The following is a 17967-nucleotide window of genomic DNA, read 5'->3' on the forward strand; positions in this document are numbered from 1 at the left end:
CTCCAGAAGGTTTAGGAAACATCTGCAGCCTTCAAGAAAAACAGGCCTTTTTGCATAAGCAGTGAAGCAAAGCCTAACATGAATTGCCATCTGGGGACATGACCAACCTTCAGTTAAATGGAGGTCAGATTAGCAAAAGCTTTCTTGCAGTTCATTATAAAAATCAATGCAAGAGAGGCAGCAAGCTGAACTGCACAACCCTCCTTTTTCTGCCCAGCAGACAAAAACCAGTAGAACGGCATCTCTGTCTCCCCTCTCCCCCAACACAAACTGCACTGGGGGGGATCTGAATCTCTACATCTCCACCAAAAGCAGAGCTGACACATTAAACCCAAGAGCAGAATTTCCTTTGTCTGGTGCCCACAGAGGCTGGCATCAGATGTTAACCCCATAGGAGCTGACAGGACTGCATTCAGGCTGGCACTCGGCAGCAATACAAGAGCCAAAACATTTTTATGAGAGCAGCAGATTTCCTGACCTGGAAGGTGGCAGTGAAAGGAACAATGTCTGTAGAAATGGGGATTGCAGCTACCCTGTACGCGTGCCCTGTCTGCAAAGGCAGTAGGAAGTAGCTCTAATGGGAGCCACACGCTCCTGGCCTGCTCTGTGGTGCATTGGTAACTGTGTGCAAAAGCAGCTCAGGCATACACAGCTGCAGGCTGAGCAACACCTCACCTACCACCACACAGCTTTTGGGTGGGAAGGGGCCCAGGAACTGGAGCCAACAGAGAAGTCAGGTTTATGGGGAAAAGACATAAAGATCGGGTAAAGGGTGATCCTATGTAAGAGGGGGGAAAAAGAGGGGGGAGACACAACCTGAAAAGGAAGCCAGATGGCAGTTACTTCAATGAGACGACAGGGTAAGAGGTTCCTGTCTCGCAAGCCATTCGGTGGGGCTATGAAAAATCTTTCAGGAGCTGGCCTATGATGGCCAAAAGAGAACAAAAGAGGCAGGGAAAAGCATGTGAACATGTGGCGTGTGATGCTGCTTTGACTGGCACCCATTCTGGAGGAGGAAAAGCATTCTTTGAAATGCTTTTAAATTATTAAGTACAAAATTAATCCAGAGCCCTATAAAATCAGCACTCTCCAGTATTTGCATGACCAGTCTCATGCTGACCCCGTGCTGAATGAATTGCAAGCATTTGTCAATTTCTGATGCTGATTAGATTAGACACTGCCCTCAGAACTGTCAGGGTAGAGAATCCCTTTCTCAGGGATTTGTTCTGTGGTTTTATTTAATTTCATTATATTATTACTGATGCTTCTGTTTTTTCAGGGGCCAAACCAATTTTATCCCTCTTGGTTTACTAGCATTTCTCAGTCATCCTTTCTCTTGCAACCCCACAGCATGGCAAGATTGCACAGCAAGAGAACCGGTGGTGCAATTCCAGTCCCACTTAATTTCTCTCTTTCTCTCTCTCTCACACACACTCACACATACTTCTCACAAGATATATCTGCTGTTCTTGACAGTTATAGCTATAGCTCAAGGGAAGGAAAGACACTTTGAATAAAAAGACCTATATATAGAGAAAGGCTTTGTCCTTGTGTCTCCAAGGTCTTATCTAGCTAGGACCCATGAAGAAGCATTCCACCAGATAAGAGAGGCACTCTTATCCAGCTCTGGCTGCTGTTGGAAAGGGGCTAGATTAACCAGAGGTCTGTTCTTTGACTAGCCAACACCCAATAGTTCATACATACACCACTGCAAGGTTTTGTCGCTTCCTTCACAATAGTTTGGCCAGGGATCCAGAAGCAAATGTAAAAAAGGCATACAGATTAAATCTACTTTAATATGACTACTGGTTCAGTTTGAAAAAGTATCCAAGAGAGGTATGTGGTTAAGAACATGGAAGGTAACAAAATCTGGATGTAAAATTCCTTGGCTGAGTCAGTGTGGTGCCAGCATGATTCCCCCTAAGACCCTTACTCAGAACTTCACTGCTGGTACTTTTAGCCCCTTGTTTTGCTTTCTCTTAGCTTCTCTTAGACACCGTTATCCAGGCTTCCTCCTTTGGTGAGGTTACCAGCTCATATTTGGTCTCCATGACTTGTCCTTTCACCGGGTGGAGATACAGTTTCCTTACCAGGACACTCAGCAGAACTGTAGCCACCATATAGGCAAACCTGAGGGAAGAGGCAGGACAAAAGAATAAAAACCTTGCTATGATGTAAATCTGCCAAAGGACAACTGCCAGCTTGGACAGATTGTCTCAGCAGTAACAGGAAGAGGCTGAAAGCACCTCCGCTCCTGTCTGCCAGAGAGACACACAAAGACCTCCCTCCCTGTGCTCACCTCAACTCCGGGCACTCCTGGCTTCCCGAAAAACCCAACAAGGAGAGGTTTTTCATGGCCAATTCCTCACTGAATCTCTCTGGGTCAAACCTATGAAAGACAAAATACACTGAGGCTTTCTGTGCGGGCACAGGATCCTTTCCCCAGACACATGTGCACAAACACATGAGTAAGAAACTGGCAACACAATACAGAATCTCACTAATTTGCTCTCTCTAAATCACACTGGGTAATTCCACACAGATACATGAAGGCAACTGTGCATCCACCCCATCTATGTTCCCAGCTGGTCAGCTGTGTTCCAGCTTGGTCAAAATGCTGATAAACTGAGTTAGTGTGACGCAGGGCTGGAACTAATATGCATTACCTCTCAGCAGTGGGTATTTAGCTTGAGTACACAGCTGACCTGATGCTGCTACCTGCCCTCTATTCCCCTCCAGGGCACACACAATCTGATTTGTCTCCCTCTCTCTCCCCCCGTGTCCCTTCCTCTCTCACCTCCAAATATATTTCCCTTTTCTCCTTGCCCTTCTCTTCAAGCAGCTGGTGTGTGTGTGTGTATGTACTGGGGGAGGGAAGCTGGTGACTCATTCAAGCGAGAAAAGTGGTTTCCAGCATTAGGATGGTGGAGGCTGTGAGAAACTATTATCCAGGGCTGGCATGAGTTAAAACAAGATTCCCATAATCAACTAACCACAGGGAGACTAATAAAATATCATCCAATTTAAATAGGAAAAAAAAACCAAAAAAAAAACCAAACAGGAAATTTGATGGGTGGAAGGCAGTTCTCTCACTTTCTGCTAAACCTTTCTGCTTATACTTCAAGCCTTTGGGCTCCCTGCCTAACCATCCAAGCTCTGCTTCTACCAAGGTGAAAGAGCATGTGGGTGCTGACCCTCAGTAAAAGCAGCATCAAATTTATATTCCCCCTGAACTGAAGTGTCACGTTACAGATGTTGTAATAGGAAAGAAAATGCAGCTGCCTAGCAAAAAAACAGGGAGGGGAAACAGCCACGCACAGTGGTTTTGTACAGTAGGTAGGTGAAAGGATCACAAAGAGCTGATATATCTCTGTCACAGAAATACACATCTACCTCAGGCTAAACCTCAACCTCCCTCTCCTTGGAATAAACACACTGTGTTCATAGCAGTCCTCACTGTCCCTCCCATGAGGCCTCAACAAACCCTTCCTTAAACACAGTGCGTGTCCTAGCCTAGTGGGCAATCCCTGCCAAGATGCTCGTAGATCAGTGCATCAATGCCTGACCCTTTTGTAAGAGCTACACTTGCAGGAGAGGACAAGTGCTGTTCTAAAGGCTCGATTCTTTCTCCTAAACCTCATCTGTCTGTTCTCTCTGTCTAGAGTAACTGACCCACATTTTTTTCCCAGCCCAAGTGAACTAAGTCAGTTACATGTTAATATTTGCCACATGGAGGCCCCAGGAAGCTACAGCAATTTTTTTCTTTAACCTCTGAAATACTGGCCTGGATCCAGTTTTGTTTTCACAGATAGAAGTAATGAGGTAGCATTTCCGTTCCCCCTGAAAAACCAAAACCTCAGACTCACGTTTCCTCCCTTGCATCATTGTTTCATGATGACAAGCAGTGATTCCAAAGCCATTCAAATCACTGTTTCTCTCTTACAGAAAACCTTAAAAAGAATTTACCAGCATTTGCCAGGGAAGCTGTGTGTGTGTGCACAAAAAAAGTTTTTATTAAACTCTAACACATACACACATGCACATGCAGACAGGAGCATGGGAGGATCATGACTTGAATTGCCCCAAAATCCTGCCCATGGAGACAAATAAAAACCTTCATAAATTGATTTTCTTACAGACTCCCTTTCATCTCCAAACTCTGCTTAAGGCAGGCCCTGCAGTCAAATGGGCTGTGCTGTAAGATCCAAAGAATATTAATTAAAAAAAGGAAAGGAATTAGTTGCAATAAAAATCTTGATTCTACATACTTGTATGGTGATGGCCAAGATGAACTATCCTGCAGCATCACACCAAGAGCATAAAGCACAAGTGTCTGCAAAGAAAATTAGGACATGTATGTCAGAGCAGAAAGAAATGCACAATTAAAGACACCTCTGGGCAGCCCTGCTGGATGATGATTATTCTGTAGACTACTCATTTATTAGGTGGTTTAAAAAGATAATACGCTATATTCATCTACAGATTTCCATAATCCATGCCCAGATGTTAGGATTTTAACTTCTAAGGCCCATGCTGCAACTGTTGGTGGTTAGAGAGGGTCTGATCCCATTCCTCTACTCTTGCTGGCATGTATGTATGGACTACTTTATTCTCCACAATGGAAGGTACCACTCTGTGTGGGAAATATGGGCGATATGATCGGGCCTGAAATCATGCTCTTTTATGCACAACTGAGCCCATAAGCCCCTTCAAAAGATGATTCATCCCTGATGGACCCAGAACCAGAAGAACATCTGCTCAGCAAGAGAACATGAATTCCCAGAGCTTCTCCCACAGAGGAACTGCAGGGCAAACTTTGAGCTAAATTGTACTTTCAGATGACAGAGCAGCTGCTCAGGTTCAACAGTGTCAGAAGAATTGGCCTTCCTGCCTCACCCCTCTGTGGGAAGAAGAGGAAACAGCAAAATCCCCTCTAGGAAAGGAGAGTGGCCTAGTGCTCCCAGTACTGCCCTACCTCTTTGGGGATAGTATGTTGGTCGACTCTGCCCTCCAGCTCCTGCAGCTGTGCAGCAATGGGAGTAAGCTTTGCTGTTCGCACGGTCTCACACAGGACTTGCCGACAGTATCTGCAGCCAGTAAGACTTGATTAGTTTAACCCTCCCAGAGAGAAGCTTGTCCACATCCTTGTGGCAGCAAGGAGAGCCGAGTCACCTGCTGCATTTAGGGTTGCAGTCTGCTCCTGAAGCTGTCTGAAGCCACACTGAGGCACTTCATTTTTTTCTGGCAATGAGTCCCAGCATCTTTGCAAGAAGCATTAAATCTCATTATCAGCTTTTAGGGAAGGTTATCAAAGTCCCTCTTCACCACACTTTTTTCAGATTTTAAACCAAACTAACTCTGCTAAAAAGCATAAACACACCAGCCCTTTTCTTGGGCTTCTCACTCATACAAGAAGCAGCAAGAAACACACATATTCTATACTCCTTTACTGAAACTCTAACACTAGTCCAAACACAAAATGCACCCAGTGGCACCAACAGATGCACGAAAAATAAAGGCACACTGTTGACCAGTCATCATCCTAGTTCTGTGGCTCTTTGAAAAGATTATTCCATGCTTTCTCTCTAAATATGCCTAACATGAATCCAACCATTAAAATGACTGATTGCCTCTACTTCTGGAAAACTAAGGCAGAAACCAAACAAACTTTGGCCTGGCAGCCAGGGTACTGATTCTGTGCTCTCCTCTGACAATGAACCTAAAGGGTTTCCCATAGACACCCTGAAAGGAGCAGCTTGGTCCCCATGTCTGGAGCCCTACAGCGGATTCTCTCTGTGCTGCAAGTCATCCTGCGGTTTGATCACTTCCAGAAAAAAGAAGGGAGTAGCTTTTGGATGTCTTCTCCTAGCCCAGTGTAGGCTGGGCATCAGGCTCAAGCACATGAGATGTCCCCACTACATGAGATAACCTTCCTCCGCAGTTCCTTCCATGGGACCCACCTGAGCTGCTCGATTTTGTCATGTGTAATTGGCCCCTTCCCCAGAACACGGTCCATCTCCTTGTAGAGATTCTGCTGAACATCTTCTGAGGTTGTCAGGAAATAGACTGCCCAGGTACACACTGGGGAAGAAATCAAGACAAGACTGGACCCAGAAAATCCAATCCTTTACAAACTGTAATCAGTTTTCTTACTTCCTGTATTTGCAACATCACTTTTTGACCCAGAAAAGGGTGACCTCTGTTCACAGCAGGCTGTATTAGTTCTGTATTCAGTGGCGGGAGTAGTGGCTGAACTCCTGTGCAGCAAGAGACCTTGCAAGCTAAAATTCTCTTTCCAATGCTATGAGGAGCTCAGGGAGCTGTTCAGGGGACTGAGCCATTCAGCCTCACAGCTTTGGGGAAGGCACCACACAGCCCAGCAAACCCTGGGAAAGCAGGGTTATTAGACCAACCATGCAAATGAAAGCCTGGTTTGTCCAAAGCAGCCTTTAAATTCCCTTATTTAGGCAGCTTCCCCAGCACATGTCAGGTGTGTGCTCCAGACAGCCAACATCTGGGGCTCCTGACAGGGAGCAACAAGAACAGTACAGCTCTCTGCAGCAGGTTGGCCAGCACTTGTCTCCCCTACATCTATTTTGTGAGGCAGTCAAGAGATATCTTCAATAGCAGAATGGAAAAGAAACCTTGCATAAGACATAAGTGTGTAAGATGCAGTTTCCCTAAAGCTACAAGGAAATGCTTCTACCACTCCAAACTGCCTATTCATGAGAACTATCTAGAATCCCTGAGGAGTCAAGCCCCTCAAAATGACAGTCTTCCTGGAGTACTTGGAGAGGGTATTCTCTGGAGAGAGTATTATCATAGTTGCCAGATTAACTTTCCACATTCTTTAACAGGCAGCTGCACCTGAGAGGTTTTCTTTGGAGTCCCAGCCCCACTGGCTGAGATACAGGGCTTGATAATCATCCCCCTATCATAAGAGGTTTTACACAGCTCCAGTTTGTATTTTTATTTGGGTTTTTTTTTCCATAATCTTTGCACAAATCCCAAAGTAGCTCCTTTGAAAGGAGCTTCCTTCCGTACATGGAACACACCTATCCTCCAGAAATTCAAAGCAGCCAGTCAGATTCTAGCACTCTGCTTTAATTTCCTTCCCTTGTGCCAGAACCTATTTTACAACATGATCTTTGTAGCTTACATCTTTTGGTGCTTTTTCATCAAATTTTGCATCAGTTGGCTGGGGTTAGAGTGCAAGAAAAAAGCAATGGGAAGAAATTCTAAGGTTCACTAAAAGACTGGGGAAGGTTGTCAAACACAGCTTAGTTTCAGCTCACCAGCTATGAGGCTGTGTCGAGAGTCTGATGTAAAAATTAGCTGCTTCTATATATCTGCAGCTCAGAATGACTGAATATATTTTTTTATTAGCCTAGAATAAGTCTTATGCCATCACACACAGTTTTAGACAGCTGAGTGCAAGGATGAAAAGTTACCTACAATCTGTACTTACAGTTAGCAGTGATTATGCATCCTGCCAAGGAGAAAATCATTGTATCTTCCAGAATCTAGGAAATAAAATCTACTTCAGAGAATGAAGTTCATAAGACTGAAGAGATAAAAAAAAGAAGTGGCACATTCTCCACTCAAGCACATGAAATCCCTTTAGTGCAGAGAGCAGGAAATACATCTAGAAGACACAGACTGAACTCTCTATAGAACTTCCACTGGAATGGCACATGAGACATGCTTAATATTAACATACTTCTGGTTTATAAAAATAGCAATGAAGCAGTGGCAAAGAAAGCTACCAAAGTCTAATGCAATTAAACATTGTAGGAGTGGAAAAAAGAATGAGAAATGCTGCTTTAGTAAGGAATCTGACCTAAGATGCAAAAACTCAAATTAATCAAAGGCTACAATGTAATGAGATGCCCATCTAGCAAAACTCCATGACTGTGTAATGACACAACAGCTGCACAGACCTGCTGGTCACTCAGGCTCCCCTGCAGCAAGGTGTCTATAAAGATGTGCCTGTTGAATGATCTGCCTCGACGCTCCTTTGTAACTTTCCTTAAGGTAGATTCCATCTCCATCAGAGCTTTGGAAGCAAAAAGAAATGTTTATTTTAAAACCTGGTCATCCTGAGTGCTGCAGAGAAGCAAATCCATCTCCCCAAGCAGATTTTCAGACCAGCTGTCCCTGCTGGGCTCACTTACAGAAGCAGCCTCTGTTACATGTTACTGTCAATTTGGAAGGCGGTGTCTCCAATTTAGTTGAAAATGTAGGAACCAAATAAGACAGGTTGCCTATAAAAAGCCACCCTTACAGGTATGACTGAGACCTGTACTCTGTGAGCTGAAATCACATAAGGGAAAGTGAAGTAACAGTTAGTGTTGAACCATCAGAGAACGTGTTTAACCAGCCCCCATAAAAAATGTTTAAGCCAGATAACACTAATTGCATGGCCTGTAGAGTTATAACTACTGACTGAAGCATTACCACACCTCCAGCCACTGATGGTGTCCCTTTTGCTAGGGGTTCTACAAGCACGGTGCAAGAGGATGGCTCTGTGCTAAAGAGTCTGCACAGAGAGAGAGAGGAAGGTAGGGAAAACGTGGGAGGGTTTTGGCACAGAGTCCACACACCTGAAGATATTTGGGTGCATAACTCCTGGTGGCTGTTGGGGGAACCGGGGGGGGGGGGCGGTGGCGGTTAGGGACCTAGATGTCATTGGCTGTCTGTTTTAAATGACCTACTCAAGACTATCCAGGAAACATGGAGCAGAAGTTGGATCTGAAACTCAATTTACCAAGGCCCAGTTCAGCCCCTTCATCTTAGAACTACCCTTCGTGCCTCCTTTCCATATAGGAAAGGCAGCAACACTTAAAACACCAAGCCTCACTGTCTGGAGTTTGTGAAATTGTAATGCATCATCCTACTACAACTCAGGAACAGTCCTGAACAAGTGCCCATGGGAGAAGCCCATTTTAACAGGGCAGTAGTTGTCATCAGGTTCTGAAACTCACAGAACCAGCAACATAAAAGAAGGAAACACTGGGTTTGGAGGATTTACAAGCAAATCCTTAGTTCTAGATACAAGATACCTTTCTTTAACATCTTAGCAATCAATACTGAAAGGGTTTAACTATTAACAACAAAAAAAGACAGGGCAACCACAAAATAAAATAACTTACTATGAAACATATGAGAAATAAAAGCACTGCCATAACACATGAAAATCATGTTACCTTGTAATAGCACATCAGAGACTATTGCATGGAAGGCATCCATCAAAGCAGCACTTCTCTACTTGTGACTTCTAGCCTGTGAGTGACTGTCTGGCAGCACATTCACTAAATGGTGCATCATAAGAATGACCATACAGGCCAAACCAAGTGGCTTCATCTGTCTCCACCTAGCACAGTTGCCTGCCTCCAAGAGAGGTCAAAAGTGGATGCTAGGGAACAGAACAGGAAGGGAGTAAGCATACCCTGATACTTCCCAAGATCCTCTATCAGTTTCCAGACTGGACAGACCCTAGAACTAGACCTGGAACTAGAGTTCTAGCCCTACAAACTTCTTGTGCAATGTCAGGCTTGTCACTCAACTCCAAAACAATGATCTTATGCAAGAATAAGAAGGACACATCTGGTAGCTTATGGCACGATGACCAACTCTGCAGAAAAGCCAAGACAGCTGGGCACATTAAGTGCTTCCACATGCTAGCTAACTTAAGTATTAATCAGTGGGAGGAAGACTGTGATTTTGGGAGGAACCTACCATCTTCATAGAGCTTCTTCCTAGTCATGTTTTTGTCAAGGGACCCATCCAAAAAACCTTTCCCAATCTCCGACCAGATCTGAAAGAAGGACAGAGAGAAGAGCACCATCACTCACCATAGGCTGAGACTGCTGTGATTATTCTATTCTTCCCTATTCAGGAAAAGGAAAACACCAAATAAAATGAAGACTTGCTGTGAATACGGAACTGGTCTCCTCTTTAGGACACCATGCCCCATTCCAGATATTACGTCTATGACAGCTGAAATTGAGCTGAAATGAAACAACTGTAATTAAAACTGTAGGGGAAAAGGCATGGGAATCTTGAATGGGAGATGGAACTGTTTCTTTCCCACCCTACCACCAACAGATTTAACATCCCCAGATGTGGACACAGCTTGGGACCTCCTCAGATTTTCCTTTCTCCACAATGTCACAGAGCCTTCAGAAGATCTTTGAAAAGGAGAAGTTCCACTGGCATTCCCGGTAGAGTTTAACTGACTTAGGTACCAAACACCTCTCAAGTGTCATTGGATCAAGGTTCCCGATCCCCACAGATGCTTTAGAAACACCTTAGACTAATGACAGCAGGATCAGCAGTAGGATCTTTCTGATAGTTTCAGCCTGGGACAATTGAGGCAGAGCCCTCAAGCTCTTAAGCTTGTTAGCTTAATGTTAAAGTCTCAGCAGTAGCCTGTACTAAACTGTACACAGGCACAAGCTGTTTGCTGTTGGTGTGGAAAAATATAATAGGAGATCTTCTGGCTCTTCATAACACTTACTGCATCATGGTGCCTGCGGAATCGGATGACTTCCCGGTCATCTTCAAAGCTGCTGCCCATAGCTGTCTGCGTGACAGACTTCATGGCAAAGCCCAGCATGTGCTGGCAGAGTGGCACGTGTTGTGCCTCAGGGAGGGAGAGCCATTTGGCTAGCAACTCTTCTGACAGCTTGAGAGGGAAGGAACCATTAGTTGGCAGTAATATCAGCAGCCTATTTACCAAACACACCCTGAGACATTCCCACCCAGTTCCTAAGGCAGACCACACTTTCATGGCTATGGCATGAAGCTACACTCTTTCCAGGGTTTCCTTCCATTGTTAACTTAAACAGTAACATTTTAGTCTCCAATCTTCTGCCTCTTCCCAAGGTTTTCCCCCAACAAGGCAGCCCTGTCCTCCTCTCTTGTTCCCTCTGTCACAAAAGAAACCTTAAAACCTTTAATACTAGTAGCTCCAGACTAGGAAAACAGATCTATTCTGGCTACTGGACTGAATCAACAGAACAGTTCTTCACCTGTTTGTGGTCCCAATAGCTGGTTCCTTGCTCCTCCCTTCTGTTCTGGGAAATAAATCTAGAATCCAGACGCTCCAGTACCTTTAACTGCATCTGGTATCTTGGCATAAAAAGTGCCCAAGCTCAGCCCTTCCCTCTAAAACACTGGAGCTAAGAGAAACCAAATATTCACACTGTGCTTGAATGGGCAGAGGCTGTTTGCTGTCTCAGATGCTTATAGTTCCAGCACTAATTTGAATGCAGCTCCTTTATCCTAGTGATCATGCTCACTAAACTTTCCCCAGTGAGCCACGCAGGGCATCTCTGCAGTAACAAAGGCAGTTACGCACCTTCTGGATGAGAGCAAAGTTACTTTGCAAGGACTTGGTCACACCATTTTCATACAGCTTTCTCCTCATGTGGCTCTCTCCTGTATCCCCATTCAGGCTGGACTGGTACCTCAAGAGAGACTTCAGCATTGTCTCAAAGGGATCCACTGAAAGCAAATAAAGGAACCACCATTCGAAAGTCAGGCAGTCACACCACACAGGGATGATGAAAACAGCAATCTCTTTCATCCAGCACTGCTACTTCTGGGCAGTGAGCAAGGCATGGCTCCTTCCCCCAGGAACAGTATCTTTGGGGCATGTGCTGGGTTTGGCTGGAATAGAGTTAGTTTTCTTCATAGTAGCTAGTATGGGGATAGCTTTGGATTTGTGCTGGAAACAGCATTGATAATGCTGAGATGTTTCCGTTGCTGCTGAGCAGTGCTTACACAGCGCCAAGGCCTTTTCGGCTCCTCACCCCACCCCACCAGCGAGGAGGCTGGGAGTGCACAAGAAACTGGGAGGGGAGCCAGCTGGGACAGCTGACCCCAACTGACCACAGGGATATTCCAGACTGTATGGCATCATGCTCAGTAAATAAAGCTGGGGGAAGAAGAAGGAAGGGGGGGACGTTCGGAGTTATGGCATTTGTCTTCCCAAGTAACCGTTATGCATGATGGAGCCCTGCTTTCCTGGAGATGGCTGAACACCTGCCTGCCGGTGGGAAGTAGCAAATGAATTCCTTGCTTTGCTTTGCTTGTGTGCGCAGCTTTTGCTTTACCTATTAAACTGTCTTTATCTGAACACACGAGTTTTCTCACTTCTACTTTTCTGATTCTCTCCCCCATCCCACCGGGGTGGGAACAGGCAAGTGGCTGTGTGGTGTTTAGTTGCTGACTGGGGTTAAACCACAACAGGGTCTCAAGCTTCTCTTGCTCAGTATGGGCTGCGACCTCATAAGGTCTCTTCTCTGTGGCAGGATACCATCCTGTGATCAGTTCCCCCTGCAGAGGTTGCCAGCTGGCTCTACCAAGTAACTCTTTAGTAATAGTGCCTTGGAAGCTTGTTTGCAGCTTGCCAGTCCCCAGCTGGTTGTGCCATTGACTTGGTGACAACAGTGAGTGTGGCATGCTCCTTCCCCTTCTCCTCCAGCCCCATCTGCAGCCCCTCTAGCACATTCCTCCTTGACATTTGGTGTGCCCTCCTGCCCTGACCATAGCTATAGACTCAAGACATAGCAGCTCGCATGAGAGACTTGGCCAGAGGTTGCTCCCTGCACTCCTTACCTTGCTTCACAGCCCCAGCAAACCTCATTTGACACCCTACTGCTCCTGCATGATTTCTCTTGCATGCACTGAGTTCCCTGCTGATGAGCTCTTCCCAAATTAACACCTACCTCTCTCAGTCAGGGCTGCCTCCAGCAGAGAAGCTCTTACAGTACCCCACTAAGCTACAGAATTCTTTCTACTCTTAATCGTCTTACTTTCCATCTTCCTTCCACAGACACTTGCGAGAGTGTACAAACTAGACAAAACCACATATCCTCCATCTTCCATATCCATGGCTCACTTCAGTTAGATCTTTAACTCTGAATTTCACCACCAGGGGCCTCTACTTAATAAATTTCCTGAAGTATACTAGGTGTCACTGCAGAACTGTGCAATAAAGTATGGCATATGCTTTTTCCTCTCTGTAAACTTTTCTGTGGATCTTGCAGAACTGGCAGAATCTTTAAGGAACTATTTGGAAGCAGCAATCAGGAGTTTTTCAAGAGGCATATTTTCACTGTTTATCACAGTCTGTTATTTCTCCCAGATGGAGAGTGAAACCTCTGAGGCATCAGAAAACATCAAGGCTGGGTTAGACACATATGACTCTACCAACTGTGGGTGTATCTAGCATTCCCAGCAGAGATCAGGGCCTCATTATGCTACTGGACAAACATACAAGAGACAATTCCCACCTGCAGAGGACTTACTACCTAATGACACAAAAGCAGCTAATGAGGCCAGAGGCATGAATATGGTAAACTTTCCTAAATGCTTTTCTCTCACATCATTTCCCTTCCAAGGTTTTTAAGCTCTGCATCTCATCCTCTTTCCCACTTTGAAAGACAAGGAGTATGTGCATGTGTCTTTTGGCACAGCAGATGGTACCTGCAGCTCTCCACATGGAGCAGGCTGTTACGTGACTCTAGCTGCTGCTGACAATTCCTCCTCCAAGGTACTTTGCCATGGAGTGGCTGCTGCTATTCATGCCACGATTCCCTGCTGACTGGCCCTGGCAGAGCTAGGCACAGTACTGGGGTAGCCAGAAAGACACATGGCTGGTGGTAAAGCCCACAAAGCAAATCTGGCAAGTAGAGGCATTTGGAGAGGCCAGAGGATGCTTAGCACCATCACCTGCAGAAACTGCAAAGTTCTCCTGGTGCACATGAAAGAAAACTGCTGGATCGGCCACAGGCTCCATTTTTTTCTCCTCTGTCCCCAGTGCAAACAGGCAGTCCCATGCGACTGATACACTCACTGTTGCGAACTGAGGACTGCAGAGCCCAGGCTGCCCTTTCCTGAGGGCTGGCACTGCCTCACAGTATTTGGGAAACGACTGTTTCTCCACAGCTGCGGAAGGCTAGTGACTCCACAAGGCACAAACCGTGTCTTGGAGACAGAGCTCTGTCCTGCCAGCACTTCCATGGACTTCTTCCTTTGTCATTGTCTTGAAAACGTCTCTAGGGTTACACTTTCAGTCCTCTTAGTGAAGCATATTAAAATTTCAACTGTTCCTTCCACTTACAAGGAAATCTTCTCCCTCATCCCAAGAACCTCAGTGCTGTCCTGGACACCACTGTAAGTAAATATGGAGAAAAGATCTAACTCTGAAGAGCCAAGACAGATGCCTAGCAGAACTGAACATCAGAGATGGAAAGGACCTCTGAAGCTGCACAGTACAAATGCACACAGAACAGCAATGAAGCTGCCCTGCTCAAACAGGCCAGGACCCATAACTCCATCTCCAGCATTCAGCATGCTTCACGTTCATTGTCCCAACCCAAAAGGCAACATTGACTCATGGGAGTTTTCCAAGTGGGTCTCTGAACCCACTGCTCCTGGCAGTCCTGAACTAGTCCACTCTCTTCACATCCACACCCTTCGCACTGGGCCTGGACTGCTTCCCCAGAGCTCTCATGGGAATCACCAGTATCAGCAGCAAAGTTTGACTTCCTTTGAATTCTCCTTGCAAATTAATCTTAACCAAGCTGTAAGAGGCCATGAAAATGTACCAACTTCAAACATTGCTTTAAGCATGAGGAAGAAGTCTCCTGGCATTGGGAACCTGTTAATAACTACGAATGCAATTAGTCCAACTTCAAGGCTCTCATGAGAGATGCACTATCAGCACCTCCCTCTCTTTTTCTCTCCAAGAAGTTTGGCCACACCTGTGACACACACGAGACGAAAGGAACCTTTCTATGCTGCTCAGAGCCAAACCCTACACCTCAAACTTGGAAACCAACAAGCATGCATCTAAGAAGAGCAGCTCTGGCCTCAGGTACCCCAGCAGACTGAGGAGAAGTCACATGGCAAGGGTTTTCAGGCGGGGCTGGAGAGTCAGCAGTTGGATATAACCCAGTCCACAGTGGGCTGTTTTCTGCCTCACAGTGCTGTGTGCACATAAGAGATACAGACAAGACCAGGTCTCCAACAAAACTGCAAGCTGCCCAGAGCCAGTTCGTGGCTGAGAGCTACCACAACATCTATTCTCACTCACCAGGAAATGGTACAGGAACTGCTTTGCTACAGCCACTCAGATACTACATGTTGTTTATAGCTCAAAGCTCCAGGAAAAAGAATCAGTAAGATTCCTCACCTCTAATAAAGTTTGAGCACTTCTGACAAGCATCAGTGCTAAAAGAAAAGCACTGATACAACTAATATTGCTGCTTTTTCAGGTCTCAGTTCAGTACAGATCACGAGAACCCTCCTTCTTAGGCCTGCTGCTGCTACCTTTTTGAGGATATAAGCTCTTCCTTCTGCTGGGCTGAACACACTTTCCCTGGCTCCTCCTGCACAACAGGCTCCCTACTCCTCTGAGAGCACCGGCAGCCTTTCTTTGCGCTTGCTTTATTCAAAACCATGCCTGAGTACAGAGGTCAGAGCCATACGCAGGATTCCAGGTCTGGCTCATGTTCATCTGGTGAAATAGTCTAGATGCTTTCCTCTCTCTAGAGAAAAGACATGACCCACTGTACCCTTTTCTTTTTTTCCATAGCCCTGCGATCCTGCAGGCAATTAATGCAGCCTGCTCTTGCTCCTCCCCTTCCTGCTTCTGCTGCCCCAGCCCTCAGGGGTACCCATCTCCCTCTGCTTCCCTGTGTTGACAAGGGGTCCCAGCATGATGCCATCAGGGCAGGCTGCTAACATTAGTGGGAGTATTTCAGCTCCCCAAGCCAGCATTTCACATTCCCAACACAATCCAGCCTTGCTCTCTCTTTCACTTCTCATATCCCATTACCTCCAGTCTCAGTGATGACCCAAGCAGTGTCCAAGCAAATTCTGAACCGAAACCCTGACAGAAACACAGTCCTATCACTTTCCTTATCCAGAAGTCCAATTATCAAAGAAGTATGACGTGCATTTCCTATTTATCCTCATCCTTAAAAAAATATGTTTAGCCCTTGGCATAGCAGGACGCCAGACTAGTCTGTAGCTGCCTGGGTCACTTCATTTCCTACATTTAAGTGGAGGCACTGTATTTGTTTTTCTTCAGTATTTGGGTACTCCCAAATTCAGTACGTTTCTGAGAACTTGCCTGCTCAGGGGCCTGTCACCACTTCTCTGAGTTTTGAGAAACTGCCCGCCTGCTCAATTTTCCCCAAACACACTTGAGCACATTCAGATCTTTCAGGGTGGGTTTCCACCTTCTGGAGTGTCATTGCTATCCACTGTGTCTTGCTGATCTTTGTTAACTCCCACTCCTTCCACAGATTGTCACCATTTTTTTTTGAGCCTGTCATGAAACTGTGCAAGAAGCTTACCCATCATGACCCCAGCATAAAGTGATGCTGAGATATCTGCCTGTGCCTACAGATAGCCTACAGGATCAGGTCAGAGGTGTGCAACCAGCACCTCATTCAACCTTATAAGATGAAAACTGGAAAAACTAAGAGGTTAAACCCAAACACCAACTGAGTTAACTTATTGTCTGTGATCACCTTGGGAAGCAGAACACCCACGTAAGAGGCTTACGGCATAAAATAAATACCCTTCAAGGACTAAGACGGTCAATTCAGCTACCAGCACCACTGACCGCTTCCAAGACTGGAAGATCATTAAAGGTTTTCAGCACAAAATTCTACACACCAAAGAAAAACGAAAGTTAAAGAACTTCTCAAATAATATAAAAACCTCCACACTGAACCACATAAGGGAGCTATGACAAACTAGCACAGCTGTTTTCCAACTTAATTTAGCAAAGTTCCTCCTCTTAAGTCATATTTCAAGCTGCTTTTAAGATGTGTGCCAAGTGGCTACAGGATCTTCACCTTGCTGTTTCAAGTGACTAATGAGCATGACCCTTTCCATAAACATTTGCCTGTCGGGAGATGGTAAAAGACAAGTACACCAATTTCTAGATGGCCACTGGGCAGCAGCAAGTCTTGGTCACTGATACTCAAGTCCAATAAGCAGGACCAAAGACATACCTGAACCACGATGTCAGCTGCAAACTAAGTCTCATTTTCCTTCTACTTAGAATGAAACTCCAGCTTCCTTTGACATAGGATGCCCAGCAAGGCCAGAAGGAACAAATGGACTCAGACAAAGCAAAGAACACTTACGCAACCAGTTGGGGTTAATATGTTGTTTCAGGAGATCAATGGAGCCGAGGCTGACAACAAGACGCCTTCCAAACCAGAAAGAGACCAGTGGGCCATATTTCTCATGAAGGTTCACCAGGAACTCATGCAAACTGCTGCTGGAAATTATATCTGGCAGGTTGCCATCCCTGAGGAACACAAAGAGGATATCTGGTCATGAACAGCATCCTCCGCCAATGCTGAACTTGATCGATGTGGAGATGGAAACCACTTACTTTTCATCAGTTGGAGCCAGCCCAGGGATACCTGATGCTTGCCTAGATGCCTAGGGTAAAAGAAAATGCATCAGCCTCCTTGAACTTAAGATTTTATACAAGCCCCACAGTTTTCAAGCAGGAGAGCTAGATTTTCGACATCAGTGCTGCTGCACTACTTACAACCATTAAAAAAAAGCTGGATAAGCCACATCTTCAGGCCTCAAACCTGCTAAGGCTTATGAAGCTGATCAACTGTTAAGCGTGTGCCTGGTCCCACTGGCGAAACGCGGATTATTCATCTGGTTAGATGAAAGATCCCTGGGTAAAGATTTAAAGGGTCAGGTCTGCAACGCAGATCTCGTGCCCAGATCTTGCCCTGGGGATCTGCAAGGCGAGCGGATAAAGCCCTTCTAAGAGGGATTCACCGGAGCACGTCGAACACGAGGCGTGCCGAGGCGTGCGGGCAGGGCTGCCCCGCTGGCTCGGCAGGCACGGACGGACGGACGGACGGGGACCCCCTGCAACAAGCGCTCCCGCAAGCGTCAGCCACGTCGCCG

At 45.8% G+C, this 17967-nt stretch overlaps 1 protein-coding gene across 1 annotated transcript; it reads right to left on the minus strand.

The window, feature by feature from the left end:
• Positions 1 to 1776: 1776 nt before the first annotated feature.
• LOC104832834 (cytochrome P450 20A1) lies at positions 1777 to 17499 on the minus strand. Its single transcript, XM_010569217.1, is given in 12 exon segments — positions 1777 to 2130; positions 2300 to 2389; positions 4269 to 4333; positions 4976 to 5087; positions 5961 to 6081; positions 7469 to 7523; positions 7941 to 8056; positions 9739 to 9817; positions 10520 to 10687; positions 11363 to 11508; positions 17175 to 17341; positions 17429 to 17499. Coding segments are annotated over 12 exon segments (1341 nt in total). The 3' UTR covers positions 1777 to 1979.
• Positions 17500 to 17967: the final 468 nt, after the last annotated feature.

Source organism: Haliaeetus leucocephalus, unplaced genomic scaffold (genome assembly GCF_000737465.1).
Source record: "Haliaeetus leucocephalus isolate CR32 unplaced genomic scaffold, Haliaeetus_leucocephalus-4.0 Scaffold1, whole genome shotgun sequence".
Classification (NCBI taxonomy): Eukaryota; Metazoa; Chordata; class Aves; order Accipitriformes; family Accipitridae; genus Haliaeetus; species Haliaeetus leucocephalus.